This window comes from Hemiscyllium ocellatum, chromosome 8 (genome assembly GCF_020745735.1).
Source record: "Hemiscyllium ocellatum isolate sHemOce1 chromosome 8, sHemOce1.pat.X.cur, whole genome shotgun sequence".
Lineage (NCBI taxonomy): Eukaryota > Metazoa > Chordata > Chondrichthyes > Orectolobiformes > Hemiscylliidae > Hemiscyllium > Hemiscyllium ocellatum.
In genome coordinates, this window is record NC_083408.1 from 78,066,556 (window position 1) to 78,083,378 (window position 16,823).

Consider the following 16,823-nt stretch of genomic DNA (forward strand, 5'->3'; position numbering starts at 1 on the left):
CTATGTAATATAACATTAAAAAAAGTGAAATGTGAAATCTGAAAATGCCATAAGTACGAGAGGCCAGAAAGGTGTGGAGAGAGAAACAGAGTTAGCAGCTCATATTGATGACCTATCACGAACAGACCTTCCTAATAGAAGCAGATAATAGAAAAGTTAAATAATACACGGGCTCAGGAATTAGAGAAATTTGGTTGGAAAATATTTTCAAGGATTATGAATATTATTAATTATATGGTGCAAAAGCCACTTATTTCATACAAGTTTATGATAAAGTGTCCTCACTTTCTCCAAGTTTATGATCTATGTATAAAGAAACTACCCAAAGTGATACTCAGAAGCTTAAGTAGAGGCACAGGAGGAAATATTGTAAAAAGTGACTTGAAAATATGTAAATAAAGTAGATTTTAATGACACCATTTTAAAAAAGGATAGACAAAGAGTTTAGAGAGGAAATTCAAAATATAGGGAGCCAATCATCTAATTCACAGTTTATGAAGATACTCAATTTAATTGTGTCATTTACAGCATCTTCAATTCATTAGGCTAAGTTTCAATTAAAAAAAAACTAAAATGGTAACTGTCTCCTAGTTCTTGATTCTCTAGCCAGGGAAACACTGTCTCAGCATCAACCATCAAATCCTCCCAATCTCACATGTGTGGACCTCATACTCACATTCTCCTCAAGGGAAAGCCTTTCAGTCCAGAAATGTATCTAGTGAATCTTCTAGCACCCACACATTAAAAATATCTTCTCTTAGGATCAGGGATCAAAACTGCACTCCATACTCCTGGCCTTGTGAATTTCAGCAATACTTGTTAGCTTTTGTACTCCAGTGTACTTACAATAAAAGGCCAAAATACCAATTAACTTCAGAGTTGCTGTATATTTAAACGTTTTGCTTTGCCATCATGGAAGATCACAGACCCAAAATGTTAACTGTTTCACCACAAATAGTGCCACACCTTTTGAGCACTTATAGCATCTTCTGTTTCCAATTAGATTTTCAACATGTGCAGTATTTATCTCGAACTCATTTGCATTAACTCTTTTGTGGATAAGGACACCCAAGTCCCTCTAAATATCAACAAACAAGAAAAAAAAACACAATCTTCTTGTTCCTCACATTCTATTCAATGTGCTACCTTACCATTCTGTATCTATTTGCAGATGTCGTCCCCTCAATAGCTTACTTTCCCACCTAACTTCGTATTATTTAACTCATATCTTACTTGCTATCCCAGGTCAATTGTGAACAGATGTGGAGCTAATGTTGGATCCTTGCAGTAACTTGATATTAGCAGCCTGCCAAACTGAAAATTCTCAAGTGTATTCCTATTGTTTAATATTCTTCAATTAATCCTCTATCCAGGCTAATGTCACCCCCTTAATCCTGGAGCTTTCATTTTCTGCAACATCCTGGCATTACGCTACCTCACTGAATATCCTTCAAGAATGTAAATATTCAACATCCACTGCTTCCCTTTCAGCCACCCTGCCAGACATCCTCAAAAAAACTTTAATGAATTCATAAAGCAGCACTTGCCTCCCTTTCATCTGACAAATGATTTTGACTTTTTATATACCAACACCATTTCCTTAAAGAATTCGACAATTCACTGATTGTTTGGATTGGAGCTTAACTGGGATAGACCCCACTTGTTCTTGTCCCAATTTTAAAACAGCACAGCTACATTTGCTGCCTTCCATAGCATTATTCCAAAAGGCTGTAGATTCTGAAAATAAAAATCGCGAATGCACCTACCATTTTAGAACCTAAAATGAAGTCATGCAGCATGAAAACAGACCTTTCAGTTCAACTAGCCCACGTTTCCAAACTAAACTAATTGTTTGTGTTTGACCCATATCCTTTCCTATTCATGTACTTATCTAAATGTCTTTTAAAATGTTCTAAGTGTACTTATATCCAACACTTTCTCTAGCAGTTCATTCTACTCACTCCACATGTCCTTTGTAGATCTTTCCCCTCTTACTTTAAAAGTACGCTCCCTAGTTTTGAACTCACCCACCCTAGGGAAACGACCCTTACTATCCATCTTATCTACATCCCTCATGATTTTATAAACTGCTAAGGTCATCCTTCAACTTCCGACCTATTCAGCCCCTCCTTACCAGTCCATATAATCCTGGTAAACTTTTCTAAACCCTCTCCAATTTAATAGCATCCTTCCTATAGCAGGGTGACCAGAACTGCATACAGTTCTACAACATTACCGAGTATCCTACCATAATTGTACAAGTTCTGCCCTCGTTTGTTTTACCAGAATGCAATACCTCACATCTTTCCAAATTAAATTCTATCTGACACTCCTTAGCCCATTGACCAAATTGATAAAGATCCCTTTGTAATCTTAGATAATGTTCTTCAAAATCCACTATGCCACCAATTTTGGTGTCATCTGCAAACTTACTAACCACGACTTCTAAACGCTCACCCAAATAGTTTATATACAGAGGAACCTTGATTATCTGGATAAGATTGCAAAGTCCTGATGCTTGGCTAAACTGTGTTATTCGGGCATGAGCAGGAATCCTGAAGAAGGGCTCATGCCCAAAACGTCGATTCTCCTGTCTTTGGATGCTGTCTGACCTGCTGCACTTTTCCAGCAACACATTTTTCAGCATCTGCAGTCCTCACTTTCTCCTAAACTGTGTTATTCAGCATTCAATTATCCAAACAAAATACTCCGCTCTCATGTTGTTCAGCTAATCGAGGTGAAACACTGCTGGTCACAGATTTCCAGTCCAAAAAACAACTCTCCACTGACACAATGTCTCCTGGGTTTGGTGGCTTTTAATTCTGTTAATGTCTCCTGTAAATTTTGATTTCTAATTTCATTCAACAAATACATCACTGGCTTGACTCAGAGCAGAGTGTCGGAGTCTGATGTGCACTCAGATGAGTCAGATTAGACAAAAGCAGGATCACCAAGGCAGCAAGGGGATATCAATTTTTTTTTCCTTGCAGGACAAAAACAAACCATCACCATAGGACAGAACAGAATGATATTCAGAAAAAGAATGGCACCACAAGACAAAGTGACTAAGCTAACCAACAGCAGACAAGACAACACGACAGACATCTAGGTAAGAAACCTCTCCAATAGACAGCTCACAGGCACAGAAAAAGCCACACCAGCCAAGGGACTCAACTACGGAGTTCCTAGCTGCACTAGACTGTACACTCCGAGCTAATGGACTAACCGAAGAGACAGAGCAAGCAGTCAGACAAAGCACTGTACCCTTAGCAAAGAAAAGGCAAAATGAACAATCTCAACACCCGAGAGAGAGAGAGAAGACCTTAACACACAAGACAAGAACATAATCATAGTACCAACCGATAAAGGGCCAGAGAAACAAGCCTAAATTAAAATAGACTATTTACTGGAGTACAGTGCCCATTTTGCTAGATTACTAACTGAACAAAGTAAACGAAACAAAAATAATGATACTAAAGAAACTTGGCAGGTTTGGCATCATCTGTGGAAAGAGGAACAGTTGATGTTCAGTCTGTTGTGACTCTTCTTCTTGGTTAAAATCAATTATAGAAGTCACTCAGTTATATCTGCCATCTCCATCAGGGTGCTTTAGGCTCTTAGCTCTCACGTCCATCACCTCAACACTAATTACAATGTTGACTACACAAACTCCTTTCCATGACAAAGCTTTCCCAACTATTGAGTCTGTCCCACCATTTGAACATGGCTGATATGTCCCTCTCTGTCCCTCCCTCTGGAGCATTACATTCCACAGATTCTAGCAGAAGTTAAGGGATGACCTTAGAGGTTTATAAAATCATGAGGGGCGTGGATAAGATAAATAGACTAAGTCTTTTCCCAGTGGTGCAGGAGTCCACCACTAGAGGGCAGAGGTTTAGGATGAGATGGAAAAGATATTTTAAAAAACCACTTTTTCACACAGAGGGTGGTACGTGTATGGAATGAGCTGCCAGAGGAAGTGATGGAGACTACCACAATTGCAACATTTAAAAGGCATCTGGATGAATATATGAATAGGAAGGGTTTGGAGGGATATGGGCCGGGTACTGACAGGTGGGACTAGATTAGGTTGGGATATCCAGTCGGCATGGACGAGTTGGATTGAAGGGTCTGTTTCTGTATGGTACATTTTTATGACTCTATGATTCAACTCCCTCTGGCTGAAGAAATTCCTACTCATCTTTTAAAAGCCACCCCTTCACCCTGGAGCTGTTCCCTTGGTCCTCATCTCTCTAGTGGAAACATCATCTTCATGTCCACTCTCAGGCCCTCAAATATTCTGTAGTTTCAATGAGATTCCACCATCTTTCTAAACTCTTACTAAATATATACCCAGAATCCTCAACTGCTTCTCATTTGACAAGCTCTTCATTCCTGGGATTATCCTTCTAAACCTCCTCTGGACCCCCTCCAATGCCAACACATCCTTCCTTAGATATGGATCCAAAACTGCTCTCAATACTCCAAACGTGGTCTGACCGGAGCCTTATATAGACTTAGCAGTACATTGCTGTTTTTGTATTTTAGCATTATCAAAATAAGTGTTAACATTTGCCTTCCTAACTCCCACCTTAACCCACATTAACCTTAAAAGGATCCTAAACCAGGACTCCCAAGTCCTCTTGTGCAAACCCTTTACCATTTAGAAAATAGTCTATGCATCCATTCTTCCTACAAAGGTGAATCACCTCACTTTCCCATATCGGATTCCATCACTTCTTTGCCCACCCTTCTAACTGATCAAAGTCCTTCTGCAGCCTTCCTGCTTATTCACCACGACCTGTCACGCCCTCCACCTTTGTATCACCTGTAAACTTAGCAACAATGCCTCTAAGTTACTTCATCCAGTTTGTGAATATATAAAATGAAGTCCCAGCAACGACCCTACAAACCTCACTAGTCACTAGCTGCCATCTGAAAAAGATCCTTTTACCCTACTCTGTATTCTATTAGTCAGCCAATCCTCTATCCATGCCAGAATCAAGCCCTTAATACCATTGGTTCTTATCTTATTTAGCAGCTTCACATGTAGCAATGTCAAAAGCCTTCTGGAGATCCAAACATATCACATCCACTAGCTCTCCTTCGTCTAACTTGCTCATTACTGCCTCAAAAAATGTAGCCCTCATGTAATCTGTTGTTGTTAGTGGTCTCCTCTTCAGATCCTGATCAGTTCTCACATACTGCAATTGCTACTCCCGTCAAAAATTCTTTTGAGGCTGTCATCTTACAAACTACTGTTCCCATTCCTATCCAAAGTCTTCAAGTGTGCTTTTACCTTCCAGATCCATGTCCATCGTTCACAGTTCATTAAGCACAACCAAGTTTCTGCCCTTGCCACAACACAATCTGCTCTCCAAGACACTATGTGACTAGGATAATGTTTACCATAAATGCTCATTCTGCCTGCTGCCTTTGATGTGGCTGACCTCCAACTCCACCAACATTTCTCCACTATTCACCAGATGGGTGGTACAGCATTCACTAGATATATTATTTATTCAACTGTGTCAGAATATCACCTGAAATTGCTTCTCTTCCGCTGTTATTCCCAATGTAACAAAGATTTATTCCTGACTTCCAAGTAGTCAGCCAAATGCTAGCCTCCATTGACATCATATGAAAACAGTATCAAGTTTTGACATACACACTGATGGCACCCAGCTCCACCTCATCACCACTTCGATTCCTCCAGTATACTAAAATACCAGACTACTTGGCCAACAACCAATATAGCTCAGTAGGAATTTCATCTAATTAAATATTGACGTAACTGAACCCAATGACAATCCCTGTTCCCCTGTTCCCAACTAAATCGTTCGCCTCAACAGTGTCTAAGGCCGTAGCATAGCACTCATAACCATGATATCACATTGGTCACAATGAGTTTTCAATCACATACTTGATCCATAATCAAGATTGCCTATTTATATCTCTGCACCAAACAATGACTAAATCCTTCACTCATCTACCTAAAATCTTTATCCATACCTTTGTTACCCCTACACCTGACCGGGCCAGTACACTCACAGCTGGCCTCTCACAATCCATCTTCTCTAAAATTCATCCAGAACTCTATTGCATATACCCTTAAATGTATCATCATCCTGTGTACACTGATATAAGAATAGTTCCATTTAACAACATTTTGATTTTTCAAAACATCTCTTTGAAATCCTTCTTTCCCTTTTTGAACAACCTTTGTAAGCAGCCTTAAAAATTGCCTATGTGGGTCAGTGTCTAATTTTGTTTTACAGTACTCAAGTACCGTAAGACAATTCATCATGCTAAAAGTTGTATCATAAAGTTGCTATTATTGAAGTCCGTTCAATAGCAAATCCTACATTTTGAAACAAATTCAAGCCTTATAAAATTTTTAAATTCTGAATATTCAACCTTGCTTATTCCATAAGTCATTGGTGTTAAGCAGACCATTTTGCATCCGAAAGTTGCATTTCTCTCTAGACAACTTGAGCATCAAAACTATAGAAACAAAGAACAAACTTGTTTTAATAGCATGCCTTTCATGAGGTTCAAGTTAAAAATTGTTTGAAATTTAAACTTTATCCTGTTTTATGGGCAAAGCAAGCAGTCAATTACTGCAAAGAACGCACAAACAGTAATGAAAAATAACCAGTCAATTATTTCTTGTGGTATAACAGAAGAATAGGTCAAGACATCTGCAGAATTTTAGAAAAAATTCCAGTTAAAAATAGGCCATATAAATAGGTAAATGGGACTTTAAAAATTTTACATCACACCTACATAACAGACAACTCAAAACTCTTTCAGTGATACATGTAACAAGTGATGAGCTTGAACTCATGATTTTGTGACTTCTACCATGAGGGTTAGCACTGGCTAAACATTACTGTACATCGTGAACTACAACAATGCCATCAGCATTTGCTGTTCAGAACTTTAGAATATAAACTGATTTTCATACATCAAACAATGGCAACAGTAAATACAAGAACTCATTTTCTTTTCAATCAAGCTGGTTAGTTCAGCCAAATTCATCCCCATAATTTCACATCTGCCATAAACTGTACAATTAATGAGTTTGCAAACAAGCTTTTTACAGGTTTTCCAGAACCTCAACCTGAGCTACAAATCTTCTCAAAACTTGCTAAGCTTTTTACAGCATTATAGGTCAAAAAAAAAATACAATGCTCATACAATCCAAAGACAGCCAGACATTTGTACATATTTCCACTGTATCCCATGACCCAGTTCATATACTTCTACAAACTATTTTAACTTATTTTTAATTTGTCACCAAGTCTTGGAAAATTAAGACACTAAGTGTTTTGTTTCTTTCACTCCATGGTTATTTTCTCCTTTGAAGCAAAATGAACATTTTTGTTCCCCATTTACCTTTAATTCCTGAGCTGAACCCAATTTCACGTTCCTGCACTCTTTCTACAGCACCTATATTTGCCTCAAGACAAAGAGAAATCAATAGCTTATGGATATATCTAAATTTTCTAATACCTTAAGATTTTTTATTCCGAAACTCGATATAGTATTTAAAGAAATGCTGCCGTAGTAAGCTAAAATTACTAGTTACCAATCAATTCTTAGTCCAATTATTGAAAGTTAAGGACTTAAAAATCTACATCCCTTATACCATTTGCTCCACTTTATAAAGTAATTTGGCATACTACATGCAGTATTATAATTACTCTTAATATTCTCTCAAAAATTAAAACAGCAGACACAACGGTATTTTCATTTAGAAAATACTTTCTGAAGTCAATTCTAATTGCTATTTCCGTGTTTCACCTCTACCTCCTATTATCTGCATATCTGTGAAGACATATGACCAATTTTAAGCAGTTAATACATTTTGAATAAAATCATCTCTCTTCATTGCTGCAGATCTAGTCATAACTGTACGTCTGAATGCATGGCTTAGAACACAATCAACAAAATAGAAACAAAAGCATCAAGTAGTCAATATTCTCTTTCACAGATCAGCAGCAATGAACAGAGTCCCAAACTGGCCGTCACCCTTCCCAAGAAATATCTGAAGTTTGGACCCTCAATGCACTCAGGCTTCTATTAATGATTAACTTTTCGCAAAAGGCTTTTAAAGCACAGTTCAATGCATTTTTTTTCTGAAGTTAGATAGGTATTTGTTTCAATCAATATTCAAAATCACAAAAAAAGAGTGTGGTATGAGCTGTTACATGAAAATTTCTCCTCACCAACACATTTAACCTGGAAGAAAATACTTGGGCTTTTTCTAACTGCAACCATCTATGAAGCAATATCGAGACTCACCGCATCTATTGGCTCTACATGCCCCAAATATTCACTATGCAAGTCCACTGAATACTACTTTGAATCATTTATTAAATATATAACCAAGGCAGTCAGAATATCATTTTTTTAAAAATTAATCTCAAAAAACCTGAAATGATATGCAAGGAAAAGCAGTTACATAGATACCATAATGTAATCCTGAAAAATGCAGATTCTATGTTATATACTAAATTTTTAAAACTTCAAACTAAACGCAAAATAAATTCCATACAAAGCCATTTGAACTTAATACATTTTATTTGGCTAGGTCATTCATTTAACCTAGGAAATTACAATTACTTTCTAGACTCAATAAGTGTATCATACACCTGTATCAAAATTAAGGTTGACAATCGAAATAGTTGAAAGAACTTATGCACTAAGCAATAAAAGATAGAGTCCACAATTGACTTAAGTACAATGGACAGCTGAATGAACTGATTTTAGCTGGCGCAACCACAACTTCATTACAGAGATTGCATAGAGTCTATCATCCTCAGTTCTAAATCCTTACAGAGGTTGCCACTCAAGTATCATCACATCCCTGACTAATTGCTCTACTGTTGCCTTCAGCTGCCTGAGCCCTATGCTTTGAAACCACCTATCAAGCCACATTCTCCTACTAAAAGTACCTCTGACCTGGCTTTTTGATCACTGTCATTGTGAAATGTCTGTGCTATATAAAATGCAAGTTGTTAGGGAAGCACAGAAATTACACTTGATTGTTTTGTTATCCCAACTGGAAACTTCTATCTGAATATTGAGCATTGACAAATAGTGGAGCCAACTGTGATGCCTGAACAGACACCGATATATAATCTTCAAACATCAAAAGCAACAATGTTCGACACTCAATGGGCAATGTTCAAAGGGCAATGAATCAGCATCAGTGACTATGCCATAGCAAACAGTAACATATGGAAGAGAAAGTTACTGCATAGGAGAAAATGAAATCAAAGCTCACCAAAGGAATAAATTTTCCTTCAAGTCAGTAATTGCAGTTCAGCGCATAACTGAATGTGACTTTAAATACAAGAGCAGGGATGTCTTGCTGCAATTGTACTGGGCCTTGGCGAGACAACACCTGGAGTACTGTGCACAGTTTTGGTCTCCTTTGTGGAAGGATATCGTTTTGGCTATAGATGGAGTGCACCAAAAGTTTAACAGACTGATTCCTGGGTTGGCAGGACTAACACACAAAGAAAGATTGAATTGGTTAGGACTATATTAGAAGAATGAGAAGGGATCTCTCACAAATCTATAAAATTCTAATAGGGCTGGTCAGAGAAAAAAAAACACAGGAATGCTAAAGGCTCAAAGTGTACGGAGAAAGCAGGAATAGCTTTGATGATCAGCCATGAGCATACCAAATGGCAGTACAGGTTCTAAAGGCTGAAGGGCTTACTCCTGCACCTATTTTCTACATTCCTCTTTCCAAATCCTATACCTGAAGGATTAATGCATTAACCATACTCTCAGATACAGAACTGGAAGTACCAACAGAGACATATAAAATAGGCAAGACAGACCACCAATACCTTATCAAAGACGCAATGATGTCACCTAGCGAGGCAACAAAACTTATGCATAAAAACACACTGGCTCGGCAAATGAATCCATGACATCTTTACATCAATTCCATTCTTCTACCTCGGGCATCGTTTCACGCTGAACCAAATAGGTTGTAATCTTAGCATCTGTTCAGTCACAATCCATACCTAGTTGATCACAAAGACCTCTCACAACATCTCCAAAACAATAGCTAGGAGCAAGAATAAACAATTCAGCCTCTTTAGTCTACACCACTATTCAGTACAATTATGGCTGATCTCAGTGGCCTTCACTCCACTTTCCTGCCCATCTTCCATAACCTTTCAACCGATTACAATATAAAAATCTGTACATATTCACCACATTCTAGGTGAGTGAATTCCACAGATTACCCTACTTCATCCCACTTAAGAGTGAACATCATTCATTTCATCTTAAAAGGAGAAACATAACTATTCCAATGCTCTTCTGGGTAAGCATCCTATTCATTGCTTTCTCTCATTCACACTATGTTACTCATTTTTTACCTCAATTCCAATCACCTATCATCCTTTCTTCACTTATGGGCAGCACAGCAGCTCATTGGTTAGCATTGCTGCCCCACAGCATCAGAGACCTGGGTTCTATTCCCGCTTCAGGCAACTGTTTGTATAGAGTTTGGACACTCTCCCAGTGTCTGTGTGGGTTTCCTCCAGGTGTGCTGATTTCCTCCCACAATCCAAAGATGTGCAGGCCAGGTGAACTGGCCACGCTAAATTGCCCATAATATTAGGTGCATTAGTCAGAGGGAAATGGGTCTGGGTGGATTACTCTTTGAAGGGTCAGTATGGACTTGTTGGGCCAAATAGCCTGTTTTCACACTGTAGGGAATCTAACGTAACTTGCACCAACTTGCAATCCCCACCTTTTTGATAAATAATTTCATGGCTGAAACTGAAGAACTTGAACAGGGAAAACTCAAATGTTAATTTTGTTCAAGATCAATGACCAACTTTAAAACAAAAAAAAAGTGGTTTAAAGTTTATTTTCTTTGATATTAGCCTAAACCTCACCATAACAACGGCGAACAAAATGACAAGCACTCATTAAAAAAAGTCAAAAAAGCCCCACTAAAGTAGCATAGTTTACAAAATCTAAGCACATTCGAAAGACTTATAGTCTGTAATAAATACTATTCTTCTAAATGCATATAAACAGTATCATTGAATAACGAAGTCAGTTACAATATTAACATTAAAATATCGTTTCTAAAATTTATTTTCAACGACTTTTAGAAAGTGGGTTTTCTACACTGCACTTAACATCAATGCTTACTCGCAAAGGAGAAAGATGCTAACTATCCAACTTTTAATTATATTCAAACACATGCATTACACTACACCTTTCGCATCGCTCTCGGAGTCCTTTCTCGCACATGCGCCCAAAGGTAAATAATGCAGACTTCAAAATACACTTTTACTTTTCAAATCGCGTTGTCGATTTAAGCTAAAACGACACAACCATAACTATTTTGTGAAAAAAATTCCGAGAAACTCTAATAGCAAGCTCCAATTTGTGCAAAAAAAATCGTTTGCAGCGTTCATTCATAGTGAATGTGAAAGCAACCACATCCGAAACGAGGAGAAAGGAGTTGAATAAATCCCATGAAACAGCTCGCAACATTCAATCCCGGACCTGCATCTTATTTTTTGCCATTAAGAACTTTTGATCGCACGAAGAATATCAATGCAAGATTTCAATTTTATTCAGGGTGGGGTAGGAAATGATGATTTAAGTCAAAGCACGCCTGCAGCACACGCTGCTATTCTCAAAACGAACAGCAGGGCGGGGGGGGGGGGTGGTAAGAGGTATTCATCTGCCCTCATTTTATTATAATTAATGTCCTATACTTTTGTGACTGTTTTATTAACTCTTCTCACGACGGCTCAGAATGAAATCCCCCTCCTCCTTCGTTGATCTCTAACGAATGTAACCCCTTAAATAAGTATTCTGGGGGGTGGCGGGCAGGAGAGAAGAGTGAGATGGTGAGAATGAACGCCACAGTTTTAGGCTATCTCGACACAAACAGAATTAAAAAAAACTCACCAGGGTCGTAGTCAGGGACAACCGCCTGATATTGGGAGCCCACTCGCATTCCTCCACCTGTAACAAGTAGTGAATTCTCCCATCAACAATCCGATCACTTAAATGTGTTTTTTTTTAAAAAAGACGCGATCGGTGGATGTCTCTTTAAACAAAAAAAAAGAAAGTCAGTTCTAGGCTATTGCCAGTTACCGTGCTCGTCCTCGGAGCCGCTGCTCGCCTCTTCCCACGAGTTGTTGCCGTTGGTCGCCGCCACAGCCGGTGCTGCCGCTGGTGGTGCCGCCGCCGCAGCAGCAGCTGCTGGAAAACTTTTCGCCCCATTCCTGCCTCTCCTCTTACCCGAAACCTCGGGCCCTTTCTCGATCATGGTCGGCATTGTTGCTCCTCTCGGTGCCCCTTGTTTTTTTTTCGCGTGTGTGCGCGCGCGCAGAGAGTGAGACGGAGCGACTTTGGTAGTGTTGAAGTTTGGTCCCCAGGCTGTCTATGTCTCAGAGTGAGTGTCAGCGTCTGAAACTGCGAGTGAGGCTACTACTCCTGTTAGTCCCCGCGGTTCTCTCTGTCTCAGGGACGCCAGCCGCCGGCGCCGCTCTCTGCGCTTTTCCTCTCACTCCAACCGCACACCCGAACCTGATGTTCCCGCCTCCCCCTTCGCCCACTCTCTATTGGCCGGTAACTCCACGCGGCCCCCGCTATCCTCACGCTCATTGGCCAAATCACCCGTCCATTAAAGGTAGCCGTTTGCTCCGCCCGTCGCCAGGTTTGGTTGAGCGACGCACTCACTTCTGGACGTGGTTGCGGATCACTCCGCCACCCACAGACACATACTGCTCAGCACATCTACTTTTTAATTCTCTTGCCGTACTTTTTTATGCTGCAACCACTCGGAGGGGAATTGAAGATCTTTACTTTTTATAAAAAAAAACAGTATAATGTTAATAACCTATGATATAGGCCTTTGGCGGAGAATATTTGATCATACTTTAAGAACTATTTACTTTTGCGGAAGGCTGAGGAAACCCCAGCTTGCTGGATAGAGGAATTGTCTTTATTTAAAAAAGAAATGCGAAGTTTCATTCAATTCTTCCTCTATAATTAACAGTTAAGGTGCAGATAAAATAATTCTATACACTGTGAGTTTGTTGAACTGAAATATTCGTCGTCTCCCAAAAGATGAACACGTAGTCCTGAAGTGTTTTACAAATGGCTTAAAGTTCAGTGTTTGGTCATTATTTAAGCTGCTTATACAATAAATTATTATTTGACTGCTCTACCTCTAGGAAGTCAAAGGTATTAACAAGAACCTCAATGTACGCACAAGCTCCACGAATGCTGCAAGATTGACAGTGATTTTAGGGGTCCTGATCGGGTACAGCCGTACTTCATTTCACACCTAGTATTGAATGAGTAAATTTAACAAAAAAATCTAATAAATACTGGATTAAATATTTATATACGTCTATCATTTCCATTCCTTTGTTAATACACGCAATGCATGATGGTTTTAATATTGCAATGCAAATATTTGGTTACATCACATCCACTAGAAACTCCTAATAGTTTGGCATAGATTTGAATGTTGCAACATTGGATGTCTGACGGTTGAAACCTACAAGGGCTATATGGGTATTTAATACTTTCTGTTGGGAAAGTTCAAAAAGCCTCAATTCACCATGAGGCTGTTCACCAGCATCATCCAGTTGTTTGCAATGGAGGAAGTAATTAAAGACAGTGTTTCATGTACGCAGGAGATGCAGTGTACTGTTGTTGAGTGTGGCAAAGTAAAACTATATCGGGATCGTTTCCTGGAAAGCCTCGTGATGCATGAGTAAATCCTTTTGAACGCTGAATTTGATTTGGCTGCTCTTGCTTATATATGTCTGAAAATACCTTATATATATATTAAATTTAATCTGATGTGTCCAACTATTGTGAAATAGAGAAGTTAAAATCAAAACGGCAAATGAAGACAATGCCTACGGTTAAATTTTGAATAACAACAGCAATCTGTTATCTTGTCGTGAAAGTAGTCCATGTGCAACGCTGAAAGTGATGTCCACAAAGTGAGCCACCAGTTGGAATGTACGTACAGTCTTTTAAATAAAAAAAAGTCTTTTAAATGACAGATCCAAAAAAATTGAAAATATCTATTAAAACTTTTAATATCATAAGATGTTGATCTTTTATCCAACATTGTTATGATGTATTCACTTGGCAGCTAATTTGTTGATTGAGAGATATTGATAGTAGTTCTTATACAAGCAGATCATCTTGAGTTCTTTTGTTCATTCACAGGATGTGGGTGTCACTGGCTGGGCCAGCATTTACAATCCGACATAACTGCACAGAGACCAGTATCCTGTCATTAAATCGGCCTTTATTTACTTGCGCACAGAACATTGGTTGTGGCAAGCTAGCTCAAAGTCAGTCCCCTGAATTGAGGAAACTCTAAGTCTCCTGGTTATGTTGGTCAACACTGGCTTTCCCACTTGGCCCAGGTTAACAGCCCCAATCAAGGGTAGTAGATTGGGTTGGGATATCTGGTCGGCATGGACCGATTGGACTGAAGAGTCTGTTTCCATGCTGTACATCTCTATGACTCTAGACTCTAGTCAACAAGATCCAGCTGGTTCCAATCACAACAGTACCTATCCCTGGTTGCTTTAAAAAGGTGGTGATGAAATGCCTTTTTGAACTGCTGCAGTCCATTTGACGCAGGTGTACCCATAATGGCAGTAGAGAGGAAGTTCTAACAACAGTGAAGGAATGGTGGAATATTTTCAAGGAAGGATGACATATGACTTGGAGGGAAATTTACAGATGGTGGTGTTCCCATGTAACTTCTGTCTTTGTTTTTCTAGATGGTGGTGCTCGTGATTTTGGAAGCTGCTTTCTAAAGAGCCTTGGTGAATTTCTGTAGTGCATATTGTAGGTACTAGAAATTACTGCAGCTGAATGTTGATGTTGGAGAATGTAAGTGTTTTGTGGGTATGATGCCAATCAAGTGCACTACTTTGTCCTGGATGATGTCAAGCTTCTTGAGCGTTGCTGGAACTGGACTCCACATGGCAAATGAGGAGTATTCCATCATATTCCTGATTTGTGGCTTGTAAGTAACTTTCTGCAGGATTCCTATCTTCTATCCTGCTCTTGTAGCCACAGTACTAATACAACAATCCAGTTCAGGTTCTGGTCAATAGTAACCTTCAGGATGTTAATATTGGGGGATTCGTGATGGTGATACCATTAAATATTAAGGGGGCAATAGTTAGATTCTCGCTTGATAGAGATGGTCATTGCTTGCCACTTATGTGGCACAAATGTTACTTGCCACTTGTCAGCTCAAGCCTGGATATTGTGCAAGTCTTGTTGCATTTAAACCATGGACTGTTTCAGTATCTGAGGAATTGTGAATGGTGCTGAACATTGTGCTGTTGTCAGTGAACATCCCTACTTTCAACCTTATATTCAAGGGAAGGATGTAGCTGAAGATGGTTGAGCTAAGGAACTATTCTATGGAACCCCTGCAGGGATGTCCTGGAAATGAGATGACTGACTTTTAACCATCACAATCACCTTCCTTTATGCCATGAATGATTCTAACCAGCAGAGAATTACCCCTCTGATTCTCATTGACTCCAGTTTTGCTAGAACTCCTTTCTGCCACACTATTTGATACATTCTTTGAAATATAGAAATCATATTTGTTTTTAACATTCCTTTTCCCATACAATACACAATATCTTCAGTAGTAGATGGGAATCTCTTTTTCTTTTGTCACCAACAAAAACTAAGTTTCCATAAACTAGATCTTCAGTGGTAATATTGGAGTTCCCAAGGCTGTTTCACAAAATTGTATTTATATTTTACTTCAATGACCTAGACACTCATATTTTTAAAGTGCAGGAATGTAGTAGATACAAGGAAAATTGATATGCTGATGGAAAGAATCTAGAGAGGCATAATTATTGAACTGACAAAAAGTACATGGTATGTCATCACTGAAGTAAAAGTTTACATATAAACTCAAAGAGGTGTGCATTGTGATTTCAAAATTAAATATTTACATCCTGATACAAGTGTTCTGTTTTTGTAACACTCTTGGGTTAGCTTTTCCCATTGTAGATTCTGATATCTCTATTCTTCATAGAAACTGCAATGTAAACTTGAATAAAAATTCAAAAGAGCTGCAGCTCAGGCAGAGAGAATTTGTGTTGATGAACTGATATGTCGATTTTTCATCAGGCATGATGAAAGAGTAAGAAAAAGGAAGCTCTGTTGAAAAGCGAACCAGGATTTTTGCAGAGGGAACGATCCCTTGGGAATGCTGAAATGAGAGGTATTGGAAAATGTATTTGTTGATAGTATCACTCTGGAAATGGCAAAAATTGGAGAGGATGGTGGAGTGGAAGATATGTATGGTGGGGCGAAAGATGAGGATGGTGGGTTATCCTGTTATTAATCTTGAAAGAAGGAGGTGACAGCAGAAGTGTATGAAACAGATGAGACATGATGGAAGGCCCTGTCAACCATACGGGGTGGCAATTGTTGTTTGAGGCAATAAGGTATACCATCAAATGTTGCACCATCAAGACCAGATGCAACAGAAATGGCGAAACTAAGAAAATGGATTGGAGTCCTTTCAGGGAACAGCATGTGAGGAAGTGTGGTCAAGGTAGTTCTGAGAGTCCATAGGTTTGTAGTGAATATATTTCTTACAATACCTGCTCATGTAGGCACAGAGGTTGTAACACCTGTCCATTCTTGCACCGAAGCTCAAAGCATCTCTTCCACGTGAAACAATGGTTCACTTGTACTTCTTTTAATTTAGTTAAGTGTATGCTCTAAGTTGGGAAACCAAACAC

The 16,823-nt window shown here is 38.9% G+C and overlaps 1 protein-coding gene across 3 annotated transcripts in view; it reads right to left on the minus strand.

The window, feature by feature from the left end:
- rcor1 (REST corepressor 1) overlaps positions 1-12,601 on the minus strand; it is a 124,449-nt gene extending 111,848 nt beyond the window's left edge. For all 3 annotated transcript variants that reach the window (XM_060829250.1, XM_060829251.1, XM_060829249.1), the window contains exons 1-2: positions 12,154-12,601; positions 11,965-12,021 (exon numbers count right to left, since the gene is read on the minus strand). In XM_060829250.1, coding sequence (XP_060685233.1) covers positions 11,965-12,021; positions 12,154-12,337 — 241 coding nt within the window. In that variant the 5' untranslated portion in view covers positions 12,338-12,601. The remainder of the gene's footprint in view (positions 1-11,964; positions 12,022-12,153) is intronic.
- Between the last annotated feature and the right edge of the window lie 4,222 nt (positions 12,602-16,823).